The following is a 23,979-nucleotide window of genomic DNA, read 5'->3' as shown; positions in this document are numbered from 1 at the left end:
GTTCACTATGTATTTGTAGACTCCTGATTTGAAAGGAGATCCTACATCTATAATGTAAAAGCAGCAGCTTTAGGGACGATGTTTATAGCCTTTGACAGAAGAGAGTTACATGACTGTAGAGATGATCACTATGGAACTCTTCAGTCCTCATTTCTGGTTTTAATTAACAAAAGAAAATAATTACTTTAGCAGTCTAGATAAGCTTTAAAGGATTCTAGATTGAATAGGATCTTCATAAAGAGCATATCCAATAATGTTGTTAAATCAGACAAAGTAAAATATTTTCTTTACAGAGGACTGCTAAGAACACAGAGCAAATGCTGCTGTTCACCCTGATTCAGCAAGCAGCAATTATTGCTGTTTCATGCAGTTAGAGGCTTCTTCTCTGACTATATTTCAGAATGGGCATCAGCGGTATCACCAATACAACCTAAAACACCCGCAGAAGCATCAAGTTCCACTTCTGCCTCAGAATCTGAGAGGACACATTTCAAATCCAAAGTTTTGTACAGAAAAATGGCTGATGACAGAATGTATCACTTCAGCTTGTCTTTGCTGCTTTTATTGGGGCAGCTTTATAGAATTCAAAATACCCAGTTGCACAGTCTTTTTCCTTTTGTAAAAAAGACTTCACATCTCTTTGCTTCCTGACACAATTAAATGGAGACATAACGCTTTTATTCAAATCACAGTTGTGACCATGATGGAAAAAGAAAGCACAACATCATCTACATAAAATGCAGAGTGCGCAACAGGACTGGATTCCAAAAAATTTCAGTGTTACATAGAACTTTTGACCATTTCTGTAAAACTGCAATTTAGCGTGTCTTTTTTATTAAATAAAACATACTTTGATGATAGCGATGCAACTAAAAACACCGTTGACATTATTTGCATATGTTTATAAATACCAAATTTACCTTAACAAAAGCTATTGGGAAAGTTTACATTTTTAGAGGGCTTAATTCACATTAATGTGCTTTTGTCACAAAACAAAACAACGAAAGAGCCGTAGCACTAGCTTACTTGTGGATGTGTATACTAGTGAACTGGGGGCACTGTACACGGGAGATCCCTCCTGGTTTGCCTGGCACAGCAGCACCCTGCCTACAAGAAAGAGAGAGAGAGTGGTATCTGCTTTTGGAACACTCAAACTAAACCTTCATTTTTATCTCAAAACAGAAATAAAGCCATAACCAGAGCAGTGCAGTGAAGTGGGAGCACTTTTTGTACTTTGACTTCAAAGCAGAAAGAGCCCCAATCAACACATGCAATTTTACATTTGAAAAAGCAAACCACAGGCATCCCCCCAAATACAAACACCCTTTTTATCACCCGGGGAGGCTGGTGCACAGTGAGGCACGTGCAGTGCACACCAGTCCCTCTGGTTTCTCTCCCTCTCTGCCCTGTCCTTGCACCAGTAGCTGCCCAGTTTAGCGCTGCCACTAATGGCAGCGGCCAAACCACGCACACCCCCCATCTCCCCAGCCTTGGCCAAAATGAGAGGCTGCTCTAGCAAACACAGCAGATAAATCAGACCACAAAGCTCACATGTTAGGCCAAGTACGTTCTCAAGTTCTACTGCTTAATTTAACACTGGTGCAATTGCTAATACACTTGAAGATTTCAGTATTTTTTCCTCAAATGAGAAAAACATAAGCATAAGTTACTTTCCAGTATATAAACTGGATTCAGAATTAAGAATAAAACCAAATAAAACAAATTCAACCATTTCTTAAAAAAAAAAAAAAAAAAGAAGAAAGAAAGTAAAGCTAACAACCAAATGAATTTAAAACAACACGTTTGCAATGGATGTTCATTTTAAACAAATGACAGAAGTTTAGGTTTATTTCCTGTTTTTTGTTTATTTTCAAATTAACTTGGATCAAATGCCTTACTATTTCAATACCTTTCTCAGTAAGTATATTTTAGCATTCTTAGCTGAATACAGACTGAATCCTGACAACTATATCGACATATTAGGAAAAAAACCTTCTGCCCTTCTGGAATACAGACCACCAGGAACAGCAGGATGTTAGCAGGACATATCAACACACTCACATGACTCTAGGAATGTGTACATTGGAATATGGATGTATTTAACACCATAGATACTACAAAACTTGTGCTACTACAGAAGCCTGAAATGAGAGTGAGCTGAAGACACAGACACATTCACTCAGCTGTAATGATTTCAAATATATTTAGTAAATATATAAAGTTTTTTAGAAACTGAAGATCATAGTTTCTTTATATTATTCAATATAAATTCTAGATGATACTTGTTCTGTGGTCCACAGCTATTTTCCTATTCTTTGCAGCTAACATTCTTACATTTTTTTCTGATTTCATCTCATACAAATCTAATTTTCCCTACTTGAGTCTTCTAATTTCCAATGAAAGTACTTCAAAACAGATGTTTTTTTCATCCATGCTACTAGACTGTATTTAATTTGTTGCATAGAGTTTTCTAATTATATTTTGACAATCTGCCTTCGAATTAGTATGTAAAATTAATAGTAATACCTAAAACACTAGTATTAGATTTTGTTAGAAAAATATGGAACTTTTAAATCTGCTTTTATGAGAAATGATTATTTCTGATGCATCTAATTTTGGTATTAAAATATTTAAATTGTAATTTATACAACTGAGAAAAGACTGAATTATTTACAATAAGATCTTCTGGATAAACTTCAGAACATCGAAACCATCCACAAATTCCCTGATGGACAAAAACATTATTCTTCTTCTAGAATACTAAATCCTAGCATGACAGAATAAAGGATGGCGGGGTTTTTTTAAGAAAGTGGATTTTAATATAAAGTTCTTAATATTTCTGTTCAAACTGTAATTTAATAATATAATAGAGCTGATGAACTTCAAAAAATTTCAGTCATGCAAGAGTTCATCTTTAAGTCTGCAACACCTTCTGTACCAGCATATTTAAGGTTGGTATTTTCTCATTAAGAACAACCTGCAAGTTGTTTTTTTTTCTACTTTTCCCTAATATAAGCATCTACTTGTTTGGTCACAACAGGCATGTGACCAGTGACACAAGATTTTGAAGACCATCAGCACAAAGTCTCTCCTAATTCACTCTGTCAGAAGGATCAGAAAAATATTAGCACCTATGTCCGCTAAGTGTGTTCCCTGCAGGCACAGAGAAGAGCTTTAGACAGAGCAGCAGCAGAAGGGAAACTGAGGCAGCCATGCTGCTGGTTGTAAGGGGGTGGTTTGGCCAGACTGATTCTCTCCTCATCCCTTGCGTACAGGCTGGCAGCACAGACAAAAATGTACTTTTCATGATCAAAAAATACTCCCACTCACACTCCTCTTCCTCCAATGTTTGATTAGGTGCTTTGTTGAAGGACTATAGTTATTTTGAGGAAATAATTACTCTAAAAATATTCAGGGCTGTGAGAAATATTATGTAAAGTCATTTACATTTTTAGAATACTAAAAATTCAGTTCCCAATAGTTCCAAGATATTTGACTGAAAGTATTTTCCTAATTTTTTTCATAAGTTTTTGTGTATAGTTATTTACATGATTTATATATACTAAGCCACAAAGCATAAGGGGAAATACCAATACACTAGTGATGATGCACAGACTACTCACTGGCTCATACAAAACATATGACAAAGTTCACTGTATTTCTCAAATACTCAGGTAGCTAAGAAGAAGTAACCAGGATCAACAACAGGACTTCCCAGTAAATTATAAAGGATTTTAAATCACTTGTGTTAAAAACAGCTTTTAACTGCAACCACTGTTTAGCCAGCACTACAGGCAGCTTAGAAGTAGAGATCTGGAATAACTTTAAAAGGATCTGCACAGCTAGTTGGAATCTCTTATGACATCATTTATGGAAGTATAAATTGAAACAACATTCTAGAAACCTTAATTACTGGGATTGTATAGTCTAAGTACCATTACTGAGAACCTGAGCTTAGAATACATCATCCCCCAGTATAGGTGGCTTTAGTACCTTTGCTCATGAACAAAAATTTACAATGTTGTTATTTATTGTTCAAGAATTTGGGGAGATTTACAAAAAGGAAGAGGACGGAAGTTGCACTGTAGTGCTCAGTAATGCGCTGGGGTTTTGCCCTGGAATGTAACTGAGACATGGGGGAAAAAACTGATTTCCTGCTTTCACTCTGGGAATCCTGAAGAATCACAGCTTCATATAAAGCTATTCAGACAACTCAGAGATGACACTGGTTCCCTATAGTATACTCCATCATAACAAGAGAGTAACCACATAAGCATTTTCAGTGGCAGAAATTAATCAAGTCAATCCCCAAGGCTGGTCTAGAGCGGGTATTAGTGCATGGGTAGATGACTGTTTATAATATAGAAAGTAACTTACTACATACAAGGAGATTTAGTGAAGATTACATCACTCTAATCCATTATGCACTTGGCTTTCCAGGTAAAATAGCTCTTCTTCATACATGTTTATGCCATTACCAACAGGAGCTTCTTACTGCTTTTTGTAACTAAGTACCAGTTCATACCTTCTATATCACTATTCATCAAAAAAAAAAAGCACCCTATATAAACTCACAGGAGAAAATGAATAAAAGCTAAAAATATTTGTGTTCCAGTTCACCTATATCATTATAAGATAAAATGTTATTTTATTACTTTAATCTAAAAGCTGTATTATTTATAAATTCAGTTATTTCTTTTTATCTTCCTCCCAATACAGCTGGATGTTACATAGCCCAATCTTCTCCCTCAGTTAGTTCTCACCCATTCTGATCACTGTTTTTCTTTCTACCTTTTGCAAAAACTATTATAACTATACACTTAATTCCTCTTCCATACACAATGCATGCAGAAAACTACAAAGCTGCATCTCTCATGAACACATCAGGAGATTTGCTAGTGTATCAGAGATCCTCATAATCGATCCATGTCCACTCTTTATTTGCTGTTCTAAATGTGTAATTTAATATTGGTCTTTCCACACAGAAATAGTATTATCTTTGTTCTGGTCTGAAATATTGTTCTATGATGGATTATTTCAAAATGTATCACAGAAATGGATCAGAAGCACCTAACTAAAAGGCCACTGTGGTACAATAATAGCGTACATTAGCTTCTCTTGTCCCATCTGACTAGGGAATTTAAAGTCTCTATCTTGAATACATAATAGTTAAGCGCTCTTTTAGCCCTTAATTACCAATAAGGAAACATGGCCTCAGTATGCTTTTAAATATATTGTTAATTAAAAAAAAAAAGGCTTTGTGAGCGCCTTCAGTTATTTGGGATCTTTCTATAAATGAAATCATATTCATTTAGACTTTAACACGATTCACGGATGACTGTGTTGATATATTGAATTGCTTCCTCCATTATTAACAAGGAATAAAGTAGGTTTACCCAAAAATACACACATCCTTTCTTCCAAGATCTTAAAAATACAAACAAAAACTACTTTTAATTCCCACAAAGTTATATAGACTGTTTCACTTAAACAAGAGAATTACATGGTAGGGAGGAGAATCTCAAGTAGGTGATGTCCAAAGGTGACTTTGTAAATCCAAGTAAGTATCTACATAAGCTTCTGACAGCAAACCTCAAATACATTCAGTTAATGAGTGACTTGTGTATACTTGCTGCTGGTGATGAGAATCTGTGCTCTGTATATACACTTATGTAGTAAATCCCTGACTCACATTTAACTACACATAGGTTATTAAAAACAAGAAAGGGGGGTGAGTGGGGTGTGGGGGAAAGACCATGGTGGTGGAGGTATGTGTCTCCAAGACATTTTTTGGGAAACGAACCTCCCCTTCCCCTTCCCCTGCCCCCTCCCCCTTCACTTTTTTCAGGTTTGCCGCTCCGGTAAGAATTCTGTGTGAGATTCTCCTCATTCCCCTTCTCCCCACCTCCTCCTTCTCCAGGACCTGACGTCCCACACACAACCGATCAAGACTGAGAAAGACCTTGCAGACAGCACAGGAGCTGGGAAGCGGCAAATTCTTTGAAGCTCTGCTCCCACGTCAACATCCTTTTCCTGCCTCACAATGTGCTGACTTGCTTTAACGTTTCACCCACTCCACCAATGAAAAGCTCAAAGTTATATCCACTACTGATCCCCTAAATTCTCAAAGATTGCTTTAGGAGGAATAGCTCGACAATGCAGCATGCTTTCAGTGGCAAACTGAGGTTGTGTCATGGTACCGTTAGCATGTGGCAAAGTAATGCCAGCTTGAAACCACATAGTGTGACTGACTTTTCTACTTTCATTAGCGTGCTAACCTTGCCATAGATGGGCTGCATTTTGTAGGTACAGTTTATGTAATGTATCCACCATGCAAACCAATTGCAATAAACCATTCTTTCCAAATATAATTTTAAAAATTATCAATCAGCCACAGACATGCCTTGTCTTGTAACCAAAATGAAACTACTATGTCACACAAACTGAACTGCTGCTTATACCAAAACACATAACAAGCCTAGAGAACTTATCTGTGTTTGTTAGTGAATTTTTATCATTGGCATCCAAATGTACATCCTTATTCACAAACTGTCACCAAAAAAATCTAACACTGGAAATGCATTATGTAATCATGTCAAAAATTGAAAATGCTACTGTCAATATTGCCCATAACTTCAACTTTCCTACACAACATGTTTACTATATGACAGATATATACAAATTCAGGTGCACATAAATAGATATTCAGTGATATTCACTGCCATTATCTTACACTGAGAGATTTGCCCCACTGAAGTTGTTCAGGACCTTTGAAAGTCAAATCTTTATTCCTAATCTTTCTAGGTCCTCCTAGCAGACTAAAAGGTAGGTAAATGATGGTTACTCAAACATGAGATAAATTCTGAAGTATAAACACTGAGCTTGTATTACACTATCCTTGAAATAGGATACTTGAAAATATAAAAAAATACACTTATATTCTGGTGATAACTAAAATAGGTCACATTCACACATCTGTCTGATGAATGAAGACTGCAATATGAATAGACTCACAGAAAAATTAAACTGGAGCCTTTCTGCACAAACACTACAATTTCACAATGGCCCTGGAGGGATTACAAGTAGATGTGTTTATACTTTATCTCCTTATATTATATAAAGACACTATTTTCTGTGTAAATTACCTATTTCGGTAAATCAATAAAACAGAGATGCAAATCTAATGCAATTAGATGCAGAGATGCAAATTCCTATTCCCTCAGTTCTATTTACTTACCCCAGTAGAAGTTTGGTTTAACTTACAAATAAAATTCTACTCTGAATGACAAACCGAGAACATAAAAAGAGCAAAAATTCAATCATCATGCATAGTCCTGGCTTTAGGTATTCTATTTCTTCCCTAGCCCATTCAGATTCCAGAATTTCAGGAGCCTGAAAAAAACATTACAAAAATGGAAACACATTGTTTCCAGACTTTCCAAAGTACCCACTTTTACTAGAAGCAGTTCTGTCCCTGGAGATTTCCCACAAAACAATTTTCACAAAGAAAATCTGACAGAGCCAATCTGACATAGATTGTGTACTATTGTAAAGCACAGCTTCATCTCAGCTGCCTCCACAAATGAGTAAACGAACAAAAACTCAGTATTTTGAAATCTACTCTCAGTAAGTATCATAAAGAACAATTACAATGCAAACGTATTGGGCATTCTGTCATCCAATGCCCCAAATGGGAAAAAAGTGCATAAGACGAAACAGAAAACATTATCTATATGTTTGGAATACAGTTCAATATAATCTTTAGCTACTTTAGCATTAATTTGCAGATGTAATCAAGGTTTAACACACAGACTTGTTTTCCATTCCACTTAACTGTATTAACTTTACATCACATGTATTACTTTATTATTTTACATTGCAGAACAGTTTGTCTGCCTGACTGTCCATCCTAACGCATGGATCTTCCTAACTTTGTTATTCTTCTAATGAAAGCAATTTATTCTTCTGCATAACTGCTATTAACTTATCTAGCGTTTCAAACATCCTATCCAGTAATGAAAAAAAACAAACCAAAAAACAACAAAAACACAGAAAAAACCTCCACACAAACAAAACAAAACCCAAACAAAAAAGTCCCCTTCCCCCCAAAAAAGCAAACAAAAAAAATCGCAAACGCACACACACACACACACAAACAAACAAAAAACCACAAACAAAACAACAACAAAAAAACAGCCCCAAGTGTTTTAGTGATGCCCTTGTAGCTTTTCTTAAATGTCTCTCAGGGAGATTCTTAAGTCATTGCTTTTTACATATATCCACAGCTGGTATTTGAATTACAGCCTCAGTTTTACTCCATCAGACAACCCCCACACATACTGTAGTCCAGACAGTGCACACCCAGGCTGACCTCTGTTGTCATGTAATTGGTGAGACAGTAACAGTAGCTTTAAAACAGCTGCTTTTATATCCGGCCTCTAAACCTACATCACACAGAGCCTGGAGAAGTTGAGCCTGGACCAGGGTTAGTCTTGTCTCTTGAAGCAGACGACCCCAGCACACGCAGTTCAAAGCTGCCCAAAAGCCAGTCTGGGTGACATGTGACAGTCAGTGCACACGTGGAGCCTCCAGTACAGCTCCCAGTGCAGTTCATTGCAAACAGAATCTATTTCATCTGCACTAAACCTGCCCTGCAAACCCCAGGCCAACATGTGGCAAGTGGGGATAATTGTCAGATAAACTTAAAAACCGCGTTCATGCTGCAAACTAATGTATTAAAAAGAGGAGGACAGGAAGAAGGTTGTGGAAAAAGATATCTCAGTATAATGTTTATAATTAGACAGTTTTAGGCTGCCACCATATTTATTTAATTTGTTTTTGGTCTGTTACTAATTAGGGAACCATAGAATACAATTTCACTAACCACAAGAATGACATTTAAAGAAGTCCAAGCATTATTCTTCCTCGGAAGATCCTCTTCACAAATAAAACACAGTACCTAAATTTATTTTTATCCCTTTAAGTGCTGATCAATTAAATCCAAAATAAAAAAACATTTGAACAGCATACAAGAAGTTAGAAGCAATGTAATAACAAAGAAATGACAGCACAGCTCTTGCCTGATCACAACACTTTCATTTGTTTTATTAAAGTCACATTTAAACAAACAAGGCAAACTGCAGAGTAGTTGAACTTAGGAGAAACATGGCCAGCAGATCAAGAGCTGTTGTTATTCCCTCAACACACACACGCTTGGTGCCAGCAAGACTGCACCTGAAATACTGCATCCAGTTTTTAAACCTACTGCCACTCCAGTTCAGCTGAAAGGTGGAGGAACTGGAGGGGATGTGTTAGAGTGAAATCAAGATGGACAGGGGTCCAGAGCTTGTGTCCTGTGAAGAGAGGTTGAGGGAACTTGATCACTCTCTCAAAGAAGTTAAAAGGCAATCTAATAGCTTTCTCTACTTGAAGGGAAGTTACAAAGATGGTGGAGCCAAAATCTCATTGGAATGGTAGCAGCTGATAACACAAAAGGTCAATGGCCACCACCTACCTGTAGCTGGGGAGGGTTTAGGTTGGACATTAGGAAAAGGCTTTTCACTAAGATGGCAGTGCAGCACTGGAAAAGGTTATCCAAAGAAGATTATAAATCTCTGTCTTCATAGATGTATAAAAAGGCATTGCTCACCTGATCTAGCACTGGTGTTAGTCCTGCTTCAAAAAGGAAGCTGGGTGGGATTTTGACACATTGGATAGAATTGAAAGCATAAAATTTTCAAAATCATCAAAAGTGTCCACATAAGATAAAGTACAAGGACACAGTAAGAATTATATTCTTCTCACAGGTATTCTCCCAGCTTCCAATCATTTGTTCAAAGCAGCCTCCACATATCTAATAATTGTCAGTGTATTTCCCTCCCATGACCTAAATAAAACATACTTTTAACACACATGGTGCTCTGTGCTGGAATAAGGTACTCAATTAAGTTGCAACCACAAGTTTAATTATGATTATACTTGGTCCTGTATTCACCCACCAGCTCACAGAACATGTGTCAAAGTAGAATTCAGGCTTACACACAGGAATTTATCATTCCAAGCCTAGCTCACACACATTGCTTGATCTTTGGGTCCGACATCATAAGAGGAGCAAGTTTACTTAAGGAATCAAGAAATTTTCATAAATGGTACCAAGCAGAACTACCATTGAGGAACTTCATTATCCAGCAGTTCAAAAGGAACAGCAGGTTTTTGAGTTAGGACATTAGAACAAGTAAAGGCATCTCACTTCTTCGTAAAAAAACAAGCAGGGCATACAAGAGGAACAAAGGCTAGAGAACTTTTGCCATTCATTGGCTCTATTTCCTTCTTTACAATACCTATTTAAATAGACTTTTTCTGTTCTTCTGTATATTATTTCATTTCTACACATTTTTTACACCCCAGAACAGCTAATGTAACAATTGTACACCTTTCCTCCCTGCCTCAACTTTGTGCTTCTCATCCATGCAAGCTCTACCAACTTGTTGGCAATGTTTTGTCATCTCAGAGGATTTCCATCTACAGTAACTACAGATATGACTTCTAGAAAAAACTTCAGCATCAGATATCTGACCTGTCACTGGAGAACGGCATAACTGCTGCTACTGTACCACAGAGGGGATGCAGCACTAACTTACACTTAAAATCTCTACATCAGTCAATGCTGAGTAGTAAGACAGGGGCGGTCTGGTTTTGCTGTGTAGTCACCTAAGACTAGTTCAGGTGGGATATCTCAGTAGTAGTTAATTCAGGCTCATTTGCAGAAAACTCTAGACTCAGCAATACTCTATCAACAAGCAAAAAGATCCAAGACCCGCCTCCTCCCTCCCTGCCCCCCCCAAACACGCCCCTTCCCCTGTTGTAAAGGAACTCCAACTTCCAGCAAATACACAGTTTCTGTTTTTCCACATTCTATCTGTGCACAAATTCATCATAATCCAGTATCAAACAATTCCTCTATGCCAGATTGTGGTCAAAATTCCTGAACTTTTACACTGAAGAAGCAGGAACTCCCTTCTTAACCGTTCTCTATCTTCTGGTATAAAGCTCTATCTACAGCTCAAGATTAAACATAAAATAATCAAGAGTATGGAATTTCTTTTAGAGATCACACAGGAACAGTATCAAAGCCTAAGTGTATACTGTGTTATTAAAAAAACCCCATCCAAATAGAAGAAACAGCTTTAAGAGGGTAATAGTAACAGTATCTGTGATTTTCTCTTTAAAAAGTGCAGACTTCGATACAATGATAAATACAGGTTGATTAACCTTGCTCCAGATTTAAATGTATAACCAATTAACTAAATTAATCTTTCAAAAAATAACAGGCATTGGCATTACTCTTTGAATAATCCTTGTTCAGTTTCCATGACGGTATACATTTTAATGAAAAACTCATCATAATGTGGCATAAGGCATAATTAATTCTGGAAGATTTTTTTGAGTAAATAGCTGGTACAGATGTTGAATTCCATTTTTCTATTGGCTTTATTAATTTTTCATAAACCAGTATTTCCACTGTAATGGCTTGTAACAGCTCCACAGAAGTTTTAGAAATGCATTAACTGTCATCACTGGTGTTAATCTAATTAGGATGTCATCATTTGTATGACGGTACTTTAACATTATGATTTTTGAAACAACAGTTGCAGCTTTGTTTTATGCTTTGAAAAGGAGCATCTATATAACTGACAGATGGGATAATAAACAATAATTATTTAATTTTTCTGTATTTTGAGAATTACTTAAACTGTTTAGCTAACAAGGGTGAGAATATGTTTCTTTGCAAAAATCTGCTTAGTTCAAATCTAAGCATATGCAATCAAATTATAAAAAGGAATAATCTATATAATGACAGACAATTTTCCCCAAAATTGTGCTTTACGGATATAGTACAGTGAACTTTTACCCTAGGATTAGAATTGCTGTGCAAGCATATAATTCAGCTTCAAAAACTTCAACCACCTTCCCTGAGAAGTGTTTCTAGGGTATTTGCTGAGCTTATGCAAGAGTCATTTAAATTCAAAGAGAAACACTAGAAAGATTAAATGAATCCCAGGTGCTCTTATGCTCCAGAAATAGATGCTTTAAGACACGGACAAAGAGAATTAGTGTCAGCAAACATACAGGAATCCTCTCTTCCCCTGGGTTCCTCTGAAGTGCATGTTTATATATACTGTACCATAGTATTTTTTCATTTCTTAATTATATATAACACCATATTTCAAAGTTAAAAACAAACTTGTGAAAGGAAGATTGTTACAAAATCTGCTTCTTGGAGGATACTGCTAGCTTCCAATTTTACAGCATGCTAAAAAGCCCCAGGCATCTAAATATTCTCTTCTGAAGGCACATAAAACATTCTAAAGCACAAGCTCTTTCCCTTTTTTTTTTTTTCATTTTAAATGATGGGGAAAATTTTCCAAGCCTGGTTGGAGTGTAACATCTAACTGCCCAGGAAACTGGGTGCTTACAAATAGTCCTCACAGGGTTAAGGTAATTTATGAAGTGAGTACAACTACTCAGCTACATAGGATGACTCTTGAAATTAGCTTCTGAAAAACTTCTAGCACTTAATGACTGTTCACAATCAAGATTACATCGTTAGTCGCTTAGATAAAAGGAGAACGGATCTCTATTACTTGTCATTGAGCTGTGCTCCGTGCCTTGTTCTAATGACTCTTCTTCACTAGTCTTAAGACTTTTCCAGTGCCAATCTAATTTTTGACATTATTGAAATATTGTTTGTTGGTTATGACCAGACAAGAATATTTTCTCATGCAGGACACTGTGAATTCAACTGTTTTCTGAAAGAAGGTTCACTAGATTTCCAGTTGTTTTCTGTAACATCTTTTCCCCCCACCTTGCATACTGAAATTGTCAAAAAGACGCCTCTTTAACACATATGCATCCTAAAATGCAAAAAACCCAGAGTCTTTTAAAATCCCCTTACTGTGTCTCAAGGTATCTGCTTTAAAGGACAGATCTGTTGTAGTAACACAGGTGCAATAATATCCTACACTCCACTAAGGAGAGTGTAAGAGATTGCTCAAAAATTTATCATTCCAAAAAGCAAAAGAGAAAAAAGAGAAAAATCTGCAATAACTGAGAGTAACAACATAGAACTTTGGTTTCAGACTCTCAGAGACGGAAAGGAAGGCTAGGTGTTACAGATGAAATAGAAAATACATAAAAACAAATAAGCAGGTAAAAATTATACTATAACGGACTACAGAAACAGAGAATGTAACAGCTTATGGTAAGAAAGTACCAGAAGATAACACTCCTAGTGAAGAAACCAAACTGCAAATCTGTGTTTTGCCAGCCGTAGATGTGTATGGGGGAACATAACAGGCTCTAGCTTAACATAGCATAATTCTGGGTCCCTATGAGATGGATTTAAAAGTGCATGGATAAACAAATAACTGAAAAGTTTGTCCCAGTTTACATGAAGGCTTTGTGAGATGGATCACACAGTGCTTACAATATTTCCTCAGGACCTGTGTAAGAACTTCATAGTTTCCTGGAAAAGATAAGCTGAAGTGGAAATCTTAACTTGATTAAGCATTTCTTTCTCATAAGGAGGAAAAACATCTCCTTCTGTTTACTAGAAGGAGATGATGTGGACATAAGTCAATTTAAAAAAATACCTACCACTTATGGTATATAGAAGAGTGGGATTCTGTGAAATACTGAAAATGATAAATGAAAAAAACATCACCGTCCTTTTGTTTTCTATGAGACGTCATTTTGGGACGTCCCAGCGGAGCTGTGGGAAGGGCAGGAGGTGTTCCAGCCAGCCAGCTCACCAGCACGGCCACCGCCAGCAGCGGTTTGGGACACTTGCAAGACCTCAGCATGATGAAAGCAGTCTTCAAATTGTACCTCACAAACGTGTCACTGGAAACCCACGATCATGCTACCACATGACCTAAACAGCCATATTTTTGGAGCATTCTAATTTATTACAGCACACGCATTTCAAAGCCAGAAAAACATCTTAGAATGGCTACTTAGGAAGAAAAATCTATAGTGTTTGGCAAATATATAGTATTTTTCAGTCCCAACCTAATACTTTACTTATGTAGTGTCTGTTGTGCGTCTGCTATGTATCTTATAGTCTCCATTTTTAGCTGTCACGCATTTCCTCAATAAAGATTTTCTTTTACAGAAGTGTACACTAAGGAAAAAGAGCAGAGCTATCACAATCATGTCACTGGTCCTAGTGTTTACCATTATCTTCAAGGTTTTAGGGCTGATTTACATTGCGTTCCTCCCTATTTGACTTTAATTGCCTGCTTCAAGTTGTCAGGACATAACTATATCTTAGATTTGCATTGCATTAGGGGATCTTTTCCTTTCTCTATTGATCTTGTCTTATGGAGTAATTTAACTCAACTCTAATTTTCTTTTGCATGCGGGGTGCTCTCTATCCAAGGAAGTGAGTTATGTGTATTCAAGTGGTGCATCTTATGAATCTTGTTAAGCTTTACCGCCCTATAGCCTGCACTGATGGAATATTTAATCACAGAAATGAGTTGGCAGATATGATGTACAATACGGTTAAGCCTTGCGGCATGTGTCTTCACCGGCAATTGAGAAACGGGTGAATTTGCCATTCATCAGTGCCACCCTGACAGCTTTGTATAACCTTCTGTTTTTTTACTTATTTATGAAGATTAAAGGTACTTTAAATCAACAGTTTCTCTGCAAATGTATCATCTTTATTTCAGAAGTGGCCAAATTTTTCATCATTTATTAGAAGCTAAAGGAACTTCTTGCACTAACTATGAAAGAGTTGGTACAATTTTAGCACAACAGTGCTGGAGACAGTAATTAAACCAAATGGGCAGAACTGCGACCGTCTTAAAAATTGCATTTCTAATTGTATCATCTTCCAAAGTGAAACTGCTTCTTCTCCAAGTAAAGTGGTGGGGGTGTACGCAAACAAAAAGATGTCACAGTGTTAGATTATGGTATGCAAGAACTGCATTGCTCTTTCACTGTTTCGTTTTCTAACAGCTTTAAAAGATCTGCACAGACCTCTCAATTGCTTAAAAGAAAGTTTAAATGTCTCAGAAAAAATTATCTTATAGTCAATACAGAAAATATGCATTTGATAGGTAATTAAATAAAAAACAAACACAAAGGTTGCTTACATGTATAAACAGAAAAATATCTGAAATACACAAAGGATCTTGATAAAGCTTTCTGCATAGGTATGGTGGAGTGCATGTCATAATTCATAAAATTAAATTAATACTCTTCTAATGGTAATTAAAGATTCTCATTAAGAAGGGCAAACACCTCCCTTGTGTTGGCAATAAAAATGCACTTGGGACTTTAGGAGGTTATACAAAAAAAATCAATAACCTGCCATTTTATAATTAAAAGACAAAATAAATGTTAGGGAAAAGTCCAGTAAATTAGGAAAATTACCTTCAGGAGAGATTGAAAATATTGATTTTAATTTACAAACTATGTGAACTCTTCATGCCCTACTTCATGAGACAATTATAAGTCAGACTGTTAATTCTGCGTACGTATTAGAAAATTGATTACTGTACTATGGGAATATTATTTTATTTGTCATTAACACAAAGTCATTTATATAAAATGACTAATAACTCTGACTTTCTAATTTATGCAGGTTCAGGGTTGGTTCACTAACTACTCAAACAAGATCAATGTTAAATTCCTGTTTTCAACGTAGGCATACATCAAGGAAGGAAATAAATCCTGCCTACACTAAATACTGCAATTCCATGAATGCCAAGTTAGTAGCTTTATTATCCTGTGCCACTCTTACAACAAAGTACCCTAACTGGAGCAGTTTTGTCTTGTTTTATCTGTTTGATAAAGTAGTCCTATTTAACAATTTTTTTCTCTCTCCTGAAATCCCTTGAACTAACAAAAGTTTTCCAGCTTTGTCTGGTGGAAGCCTGAATATCTCTATGAATGGAGATCCCCCAGCTTCTCCAGGCAACCTTTTCCCCTGCCTAACCACCACCTGCAAAAAATGCTTCCTAAAATCTGTCCTGTACTTGCTGTAAAGAAAGCATTTTACAACTACATCTTTATTTTCAATTACCGAAGTGTGTGACAGTGGATTTTTTTTTTTTACTCATGATTAGGTATCTGTATCCAGAATACACACCCACAGACAACTGAAAAACAGATTGAAATGGAAAACTAAAGAACTCCCCGTTTCCCATGAAAGTCATGGAAGATTCATACGATGGTGAACTTAAGAAAGGAAGGCGACTTTATTACCTATTAGAAACATTTGGGATTACAGTGATTATTTCTGTCTTAAATGTAAATTATTAGCCTCTAATACATATTTTTTTCAGACTTACTAGTGATTATGGTTATGGATGGAATTAAAATTCCTGTGAAATCAACTGGGGTTTGGAGTACAACTATGTTTGTTTTTAATACTGTTGCTAAATCACATTTAGAAACTTTCTACACGGAGTTCAAGTAGAAAAAGACTATATTAAGCCCTAATTGTAACCAGGATCAGAAATCAACCTCAGTAAAGAGTAAAGAGAGAATATAGATTACAAATATAGAAATTTTAAGAAACTGAAAAACCTAACGTAAAATTTAAAGAAAAATGTTCAAGAAAAAAATTACAGACACGCGTATTCTTTACTTATTTGTGTCTATGTATATGTGTGAAACACATCTGCATAGATAAATATTTTTGTTGTTGTTGTGCTCCAGGCTTAAATAACTTCTGGAGGAAAGTGACTGTACCAAAATATAAAATAAAACAGAAATAAAATAAAATAGAAATGAAATCTTATATACGACTAGGATATTATAGTACATTTCATGTTATATCATCTACTTTCCAATAAAAAGGTATTAATATATCTTCTATATAAACTCTACTACACCCAGGTAGCTGTTAAAATCCTGCATCGCAAATCTGTAAATGACATGCAGATCATGTGAATCAAACAAAGAAACCAAAACTCACACCAAACATATATGCTGCACTTTTGCATGTTTTACGGACTATTAAAAAAAAAATATTGCATGGACCACTATAGCATAATCCTTACCTGCATAGAATTCTGGACTATAAACTGCACCAACAACTGGATTTAATTTCCAGCCTGCAGCAAACATAAAAACATAACTGAGTTAATATTGCAATTAGTGAGAATAATAATAATGATTTTTTAATATTTTTTTTTAATATATAGAGGTATATAGAAAAAATAGCTTAAAAAAAAGTCATTTTAACAAAAGTTGTATAGCCATCTTAGATTACTGATCTTTAATATGAGATGCTGAAGTATGGAAATAAGTAATGAAACAAGGCATTCTTTGGACATGTAGTACCAGAGTAAATTATCAGGTGAATTACCTTGACTGCAAAAGCACAGTTGCCAGGGACTTACTCCTTTAAGTTATGGAATAAAGTCGGAACTAGTTCAAGTATCCTGGTAGCGTGTGGTACAACAATAGATCAGCTCTTTTTCATTCGTTTAGCTCTCTGGTTACAAGCCAGAGAGGCCAAAACAATTCCTTTGCTGGACATAAATGTTTCTGATAAGCACGTGCTAGTGTAGGTTACAAGGCAATCAATCTGGGCATTTTGACTCTGCTCTGGGAAAAATGAAAGTGTAGACACTGCATGAAAATGTCTACTGTGACCTGAAAGAGATTTGAGCACTGTGGGATCCCAGTCAAACGCCAGAGACTTTTCTGCCATTTGCATTTGTACATCAGCCTGTCTGCATGGAAACAGGACAATTACACGCACCAGAAGTGACTGTGCTGCCCACACGTGCCGCTGATAAGTGCTGTTAGCATATTGCTCTACAGTAGCTGGCATGTAAGAAAACGCTGCAGCCACATTCTGCACAGCTCTTAAGCAGTACAAACACAGCCCCTGCCTTTGTCTTAAATGATCACTGTCCTCCCACAGCTGGCACAAACCAAAGCACAGAACCGACATTCTGTATCGCGTGCTCTGGCCAAACTCCGAGTAATTGTTGTCCCATCCTTACACCCGGTGTGGGATGCACATGCAGGTGGGAGCGCAGAGCTCGCTGCAGCAGCAGGGCCTGCGATCAGAGCACGGGTGACACTGGGGACAGCAGCGCTGAAGGAAAAAACTGGCAAACTCATGAGCGTTCTCAGCTGTGGTAAAGGTCTGATTTCCATTCTGTTTTGCTCAGCCACAGGTGGATCTTCTCCCAGCTCACTCCAAACTCCTCAGAACATCTGCCCACTCACACCTTTTTTTTTTTTTTTTTTTTTTTTAAAAGTGTTTGAGCAATTAGTTGAACTACCGGGAGTGAATAATTAGGGGTTTTCCAAAAGCACATTTGAATCACATGAGTGGGAACCACCATTTGGGAAGAAAGAAAAAAACCCGAGGAACAGTATCTTTTAAATTCAAGAACTATGGTACTTTAAATAGATCCTATAACTATGCTGCTGAAAACAAAATACAATCAGGGGACAAGGCTTTTCAAAATCAGAACCACCAAGATTAGAATTTAAACACAAACTGTATTGAGCCTTGTTTCTGCCTTGGCCATGCTTTTCTGCCTTGGCCATGTTATGTAATGCAAAAGAACAGCAGAACACCATGAAACCATAACACATTCTAAGACTGAAAAAGTGCAATACAAAAATTTCAGTAATAACACAAAATAAAACTATTCCTACCCTTTGAAAAATTCTTCTATCTCTATCGGATGCACAGTAACTATTTACCAGTAATTAACTGTTGAGTAACAGAGGTGAGGGGTGTTTCTGAAATGCAACTCATTCATAAGTTCAAACAGAGTAAAGAGCAGAATTACCTCCAATCTGCTCTGCAGAAGTAATTGCAGTTGCTATACGTACCTAAAAGACAATTATGGAAGCTGAAAAATGGCCAACCAAGAAGGGCTAAAATGACTCTCCTCCTGAAAATATCACAAGATTTTTACCTGTCCCTTCAATTTTATATACTACAGAATCATATTTACGAATGTTGCGGTATAACAAATACTCTTAGTTAAATTTTGTGTGATAAAAAATCACCCAAATTTTGAAACTTCCATGGAAAAAAAATATCTTTTTATAGCTTGGGGAATATTTAGTATTTCAAATGCTGTACTTCCCCAAAAGACCACTGATGAACACCATCCAAAATGAAAGACTGGACTGAATTTCAGATCTGTCAGCTTTTGCTGTCAAAGAAGCTGACAGACACTTCTCCGCTTCTAAGTTACACTAACAGTGCCACAATTTGTCTGAGGGCAAGAAAAAATCTTGGAAGACAGAGATTGCTCTTCACAGCTGAAAGCCACTCTCATCTTTCAGTTCCTTACCTCTCTCACAGTGACGGCTGTCTCACCTAACTTTTTTGAAGCTTATAGAGGAAATACTTCATTCGTTGTGAAAATAACAGTAATTAAACTTAACTTTATCTTGTCAGCTAGCACTGTGCTGGCCCATGGCTGTGTGGGTTAATCAAGTGTGGTAGGAGTTGATGTATCCGAGTGAGCAGCTGCCAAGTAACCCTACTGCAGCAGCTGGAGGAGGCAAATTCACTGCAGTGGGTGTCATTTTGAGCATTTTTCTTACTGTCACAATACTTCTCCTCAAGTTGAAACTACAAAAGCTCAAAACTTAAAAACCAAAAAAGGAAACAAACAACCCCTCTGTCTGGCCCAAAACCCCAGCTCATACAGTCACTTAAAGAAATGCACGTTAAGCATGCTAAAGGGAAGGAAACAGTCACAATGCACAGTGTAGCAAGCGTTGTCAGAAAGTGGGGTTCAACAAGGCAGAGAGGGTTATTTGCACTCCATAGGTCCATGGCTGGGGAACACTGTGGAGGGAAAGCAGCCCTGTGACACCATTTGCGTCCCCCCGGTTTGCACACAGAGATGGGAGGAAAGGGGAGTGGGAGGAAATTTAACTGTGGCAATAGTCACCAGCTGTGATTTTTAATCTAAGTTTAGATCAGCAGAAGGCTCAAATTCAAAGCACCACAAGTATAAACACTTAAACATATCCCTCTACTGATCTGTGTTATGCTGCAGTTCTCTGTATCTACGTGCACATAATTCTCTATTCCCTAAAACATCTTGATTGCAATGTGGGTATCCAAAGAAGGTACAGCTGTGAACAGGATAGGTTGGGACACTTAAAATGTCTCTGAAATATTTTTGCCAACAAGTCTAAATGCTACCACTGCATTTATCTGCAAAGAAAAGGCAGTTCTATCTCCACAGCACATGAGTTGAGCCATCAAAGTCATCCTATCTGATAACAAACACAGAAAAGCTCTTCTAGCAACTGAATATTCATTATATTAACTGCTCATTCTGGGAAATAAGTATACTCAAAAACCATCTAGGACACAAAAGCAAACCACTTATCTGAATGAAGTGGCACAGATCTTTAAAAACCCTAGGTTTTTGTGCTTTACAATCTACTGGCTTTTGCAATCATATTTACAAGCAGCCCTGTTATCAAAATAACCAGGAGTATTCAGGAATGAAACACAAAACAGAGTGTGTCTTATTTTTAAATTACAATAAATACTAGTCCCTTTTGTCTTCATACAATACATGTGCCCCAACTACATTTTGGACACCTGCTAATAACATATTAGTCACCACATACTCTTTGAAAAATAAAGCCACACATTAAAAAAGAAGTTATTCTGAAAAGACAGGCCTGTGCAAACAAAGTTTCTGGCTACCTGCATCAGAAGCATCTTGCAAATGCTAATACGCTCATAGAAGAACACAGGAAAACTAGCCTTATATTTTATTTAAAAGATGAGACCTTTACTTAAGACAACAATAGTCTTTAATAATCAACTATAGTACCGGTTAATTCCTGACAAAATGATAAAGAACTAGAATCATACAATGTCAGGATGACTGATAATAGAAGCACTGATTAAACTAAACAAAGCACCTTGCACATCTACACTTCATTCCTTGTCACTTGTAACGTTTATGCAATAACATTGTGTTTCTCCTTGTGTGTTTACTTCAGGGGATCTCAGACATCTAAAAAAAAGTTAAAAAGAAAATATATATGTATGAACTACAAACAGAGTTTGCCTTGGTAGATACCCATCAAATGCACATGAAGAAAATCCTGCATACACCACCTTGGATGTTTGGATCACAAACAGAAACGCTAATTTTTATGCACTAAACAGGACGTTTTATAGTTTCGGTGAGACCTAGTCCACTTGGAAAGGGATGGAAAATGACAGGCACAAAACACTTCAAGTGGGAAACACTTAATAGCAGACTTTCAGCATTCTGATGAAAATGATAACGTATGACATAGGTAGTCCTGCAGTGCAGGACACAGAGGAGAACCTTGGCTAAAACTAGATTCCTAAAAACCTCTCGTCTCTATTTCCAGCATTTCCCTCCTTCAGCACCAAATGTGCTGATATGTAACATGTTATTTGCTAATTAACAGTTTTGTAGCCTTAGGATAATATGAATACAAAATATACATAATCATTTATAACAAAACTACTTTCATCTTTTTTTCATCACAATATAGCAAAGTTCATGGTATCTTATGTATATAGGTAATTTATCTCCTTTTTGCAACAAAATCTTGTTATGTGATGCAGTCAAGCTTTGTGTCTCGTTCACTAGATTCACTGAGATGTTTTAAAGCCAGTAAAAATGAAGATGATTTTTCCCATCTGCATCATTTGCCAGTTCCACATTTAAATACAAAATTAGGAAGGAAAGAGGTTCTGAGAAAGCATGAGAAATTTCAGACTCTTCTTCTCCAGATCATTATAACTAGCTCAATTATCACATGTCAAATGAATAACATCAGTATATTTTTTTTATTACTGTGGCAGGAAAAATTATGACTCTCTTTTAAAAAAAATAAAGCCACTGTTCACCCTGGATTTTAGTAAAATCTCACTAATGAGAGCTCAGATATAGGAAATCAGATCCACTATATTTCAAAATGAAAAAGAGTCTAAACCACCTGTGGAAACACTTACTGATGTACGTGCAAATTTCATCTGCTTTCTACTGGATCAGAAAAACTACACTAAATCAAATTGAAAAGCAAATCAATGTAACTACACAATATAGTAAAACTGGAAAACATAATTGCAATTAACTTTGATTGATGTATTACTGTTTGATTGTTGAGTTAGGAACTTGTCAGAATTTTCTGAACTCACAAATACAAATAACTCAAGTACATGATCAGACACTGCCAAGGGAAACATTTTTTAAAAATCTATTGCTTCCAAACCCCTCTAATATCTATGGACTATTTCTCTATCATTAATGTACAACATTATACCAGCTTAGGTCAGTATTAGAATGAATTATTTTAGGTAACTTGAAATTTCAATTTTTTCACAGAAAAAATGCTGGAAGCAGCACCTGATTACAGTTTGCCCTTTATTTCTAACAAATTGTGGAAGGAAGACACAGAAAATTATCTTTAACTAGATGCATGTCTTTGTACTAAAAAATATCTCACGCGTGACAGGGACATTCTTTTTACTGGTCTCCCTAACTCCGTCATCCAAGCAAAACTGAATCCTCCGATTAGTTCATTCATCGCAGCATTAACGCTGCACAAAGCTAGAAGAGAATAACGCTTCCCCATCAGGTGTATTTTCCTATACAAAAGCCATTGCGGTCAAACACTCAGATTCCGACCATGCAAAACGATGCATGCTATGCCCACATGGCTGTGAATTAGCTGAATTCTACATAGATGGAATTTATGCCCAGTCATATTTTTAGGCTGCTGGACAAAGCCTGAGCCCAAGAAGATGCAGGGGATGCGGACTATGGCACTTCGTCAGCAGATGAGGTTTCACATGCATTGACATCAAAACTAAGCACCGAGATCTCATGCACTTACCATTCGTGTAAGGGTTGACGGTCTTTTTATTTGTCATTACACGTGCTGTTGCATTATTTACCTAAGCACATAGAACACTGGATTAGAAAGGGTTACAGGGAGGGTCCATGTCACTATTAAAAGCATGCATTATTACAGCTATTAGTCATGTAAAAATAAAATGCAATTTAATTTACAGAAGGCAACAGGTGCATAACAAAATCATACTATTTATAATTACATTTACTTTCATAACCATTTTAACTTACAAATCATTTCAATAAAGCAACATCATATCATTTAAACTTTAATAAAAAGACATTAAAAGCAAATTAAAAGGTACTGCATAATTTAAGACTTAAGAGCATGCTTGTATTCCATGATAACACTGATACAATAAATACTCAAAACAGAAAAAAAAAAAAAAAAGAAAAAGATTATATGAAGGAACATGCAGTGGAGTAGAAGGGAAAGAGACAAGGTACAAGGAAACAAAGAAAATGTCAAAAAAAGGGACAAACGAATTTTAGCAGTGTGCAACATAACCCTTTAGAAGAGAAGTACCATTGGAAAAGCAACATCTAGCATTCAACACTTGGAACAAGAGCCTTTTTCATTGCAAGAATTAACAAAATCATTCAAGCTTTAAAATCACAGCTAACAAAAGGATAAAAAGAGGGTGCATTATTTAACACAATATGGAGTTAACAATCTGAGTAAGATGTGCACGAAGTCATATCCTCAATCCAATCAGTGCCTCCCAGGCTTGCTTAAAACGTACACTCAATTACAGGCGTACCAATATAGAAAAAAATGTAGCATCAAGAAAACTTAATACAACAAGTCAAAAAAATTCACGTGGTATATCAGCGCTAAATACGTGAAACGGCAGATGGACTTCTCCACTTACCATTCAGCACCATCGCCAGCATGGGTATGTATACAGTTACCATGGTTACTGAGAGTTTGGTGAGGGCCCTAAGCGCTACCGTCGAAGGGGGAAAATGAAAAGGCAAAATATGCAACATCTTACTCAAAAGACGACAGCATTTTCAATTGGTATTTTTTTATTCTAACAAATACGACTGAGGCAGT

At 36.5% G+C, this 23,979-nt stretch overlaps 1 protein-coding gene across 50 annotated transcripts in view; it reads right to left on the bottom strand.

Moving 5' to 3' along the window:
* RBFOX1 (RNA binding fox-1 homolog 1) overlaps positions 1-23,979 on the bottom strand; it is a 1,115,790-nt gene that overhangs the window by 64,902 nt on the left and 1,026,909 nt on the right. For 33 of the 50 annotated variants that reach the window (XM_065030742.1, XM_065030772.1, XM_021295769.2 and 30 more), the window contains 3 exons: positions 22,906-22,966; positions 17,076-17,129; positions 1,027-1,107 (listed from right to left, as the gene is read on the bottom strand). In XM_065030742.1, coding sequence (XP_064886814.1) covers positions 1,027-1,107; positions 17,076-17,129; positions 22,906-22,966 — 196 coding nt within the window. The remainder of the gene's footprint in view (positions 1-1,026; positions 1,108-17,075; positions 17,130-22,905; positions 22,967-23,979) is intronic. The other 17 variants (XM_065030745.1, XM_065030741.1, XM_065030744.1 and 14 more) reach the window with 2 other exon arrangements.

This window comes from Columba livia, chromosome 15, assembly GCF_036013475.1.
Source record: "Columba livia isolate bColLiv1 breed racing homer chromosome 15, bColLiv1.pat.W.v2, whole genome shotgun sequence".
Classification (NCBI taxonomy): Eukaryota; Metazoa; Chordata; class Aves; order Columbiformes; family Columbidae; genus Columba; species Columba livia.
This window is presented reverse-complemented; position numbering and strand designations above follow the sequence as displayed.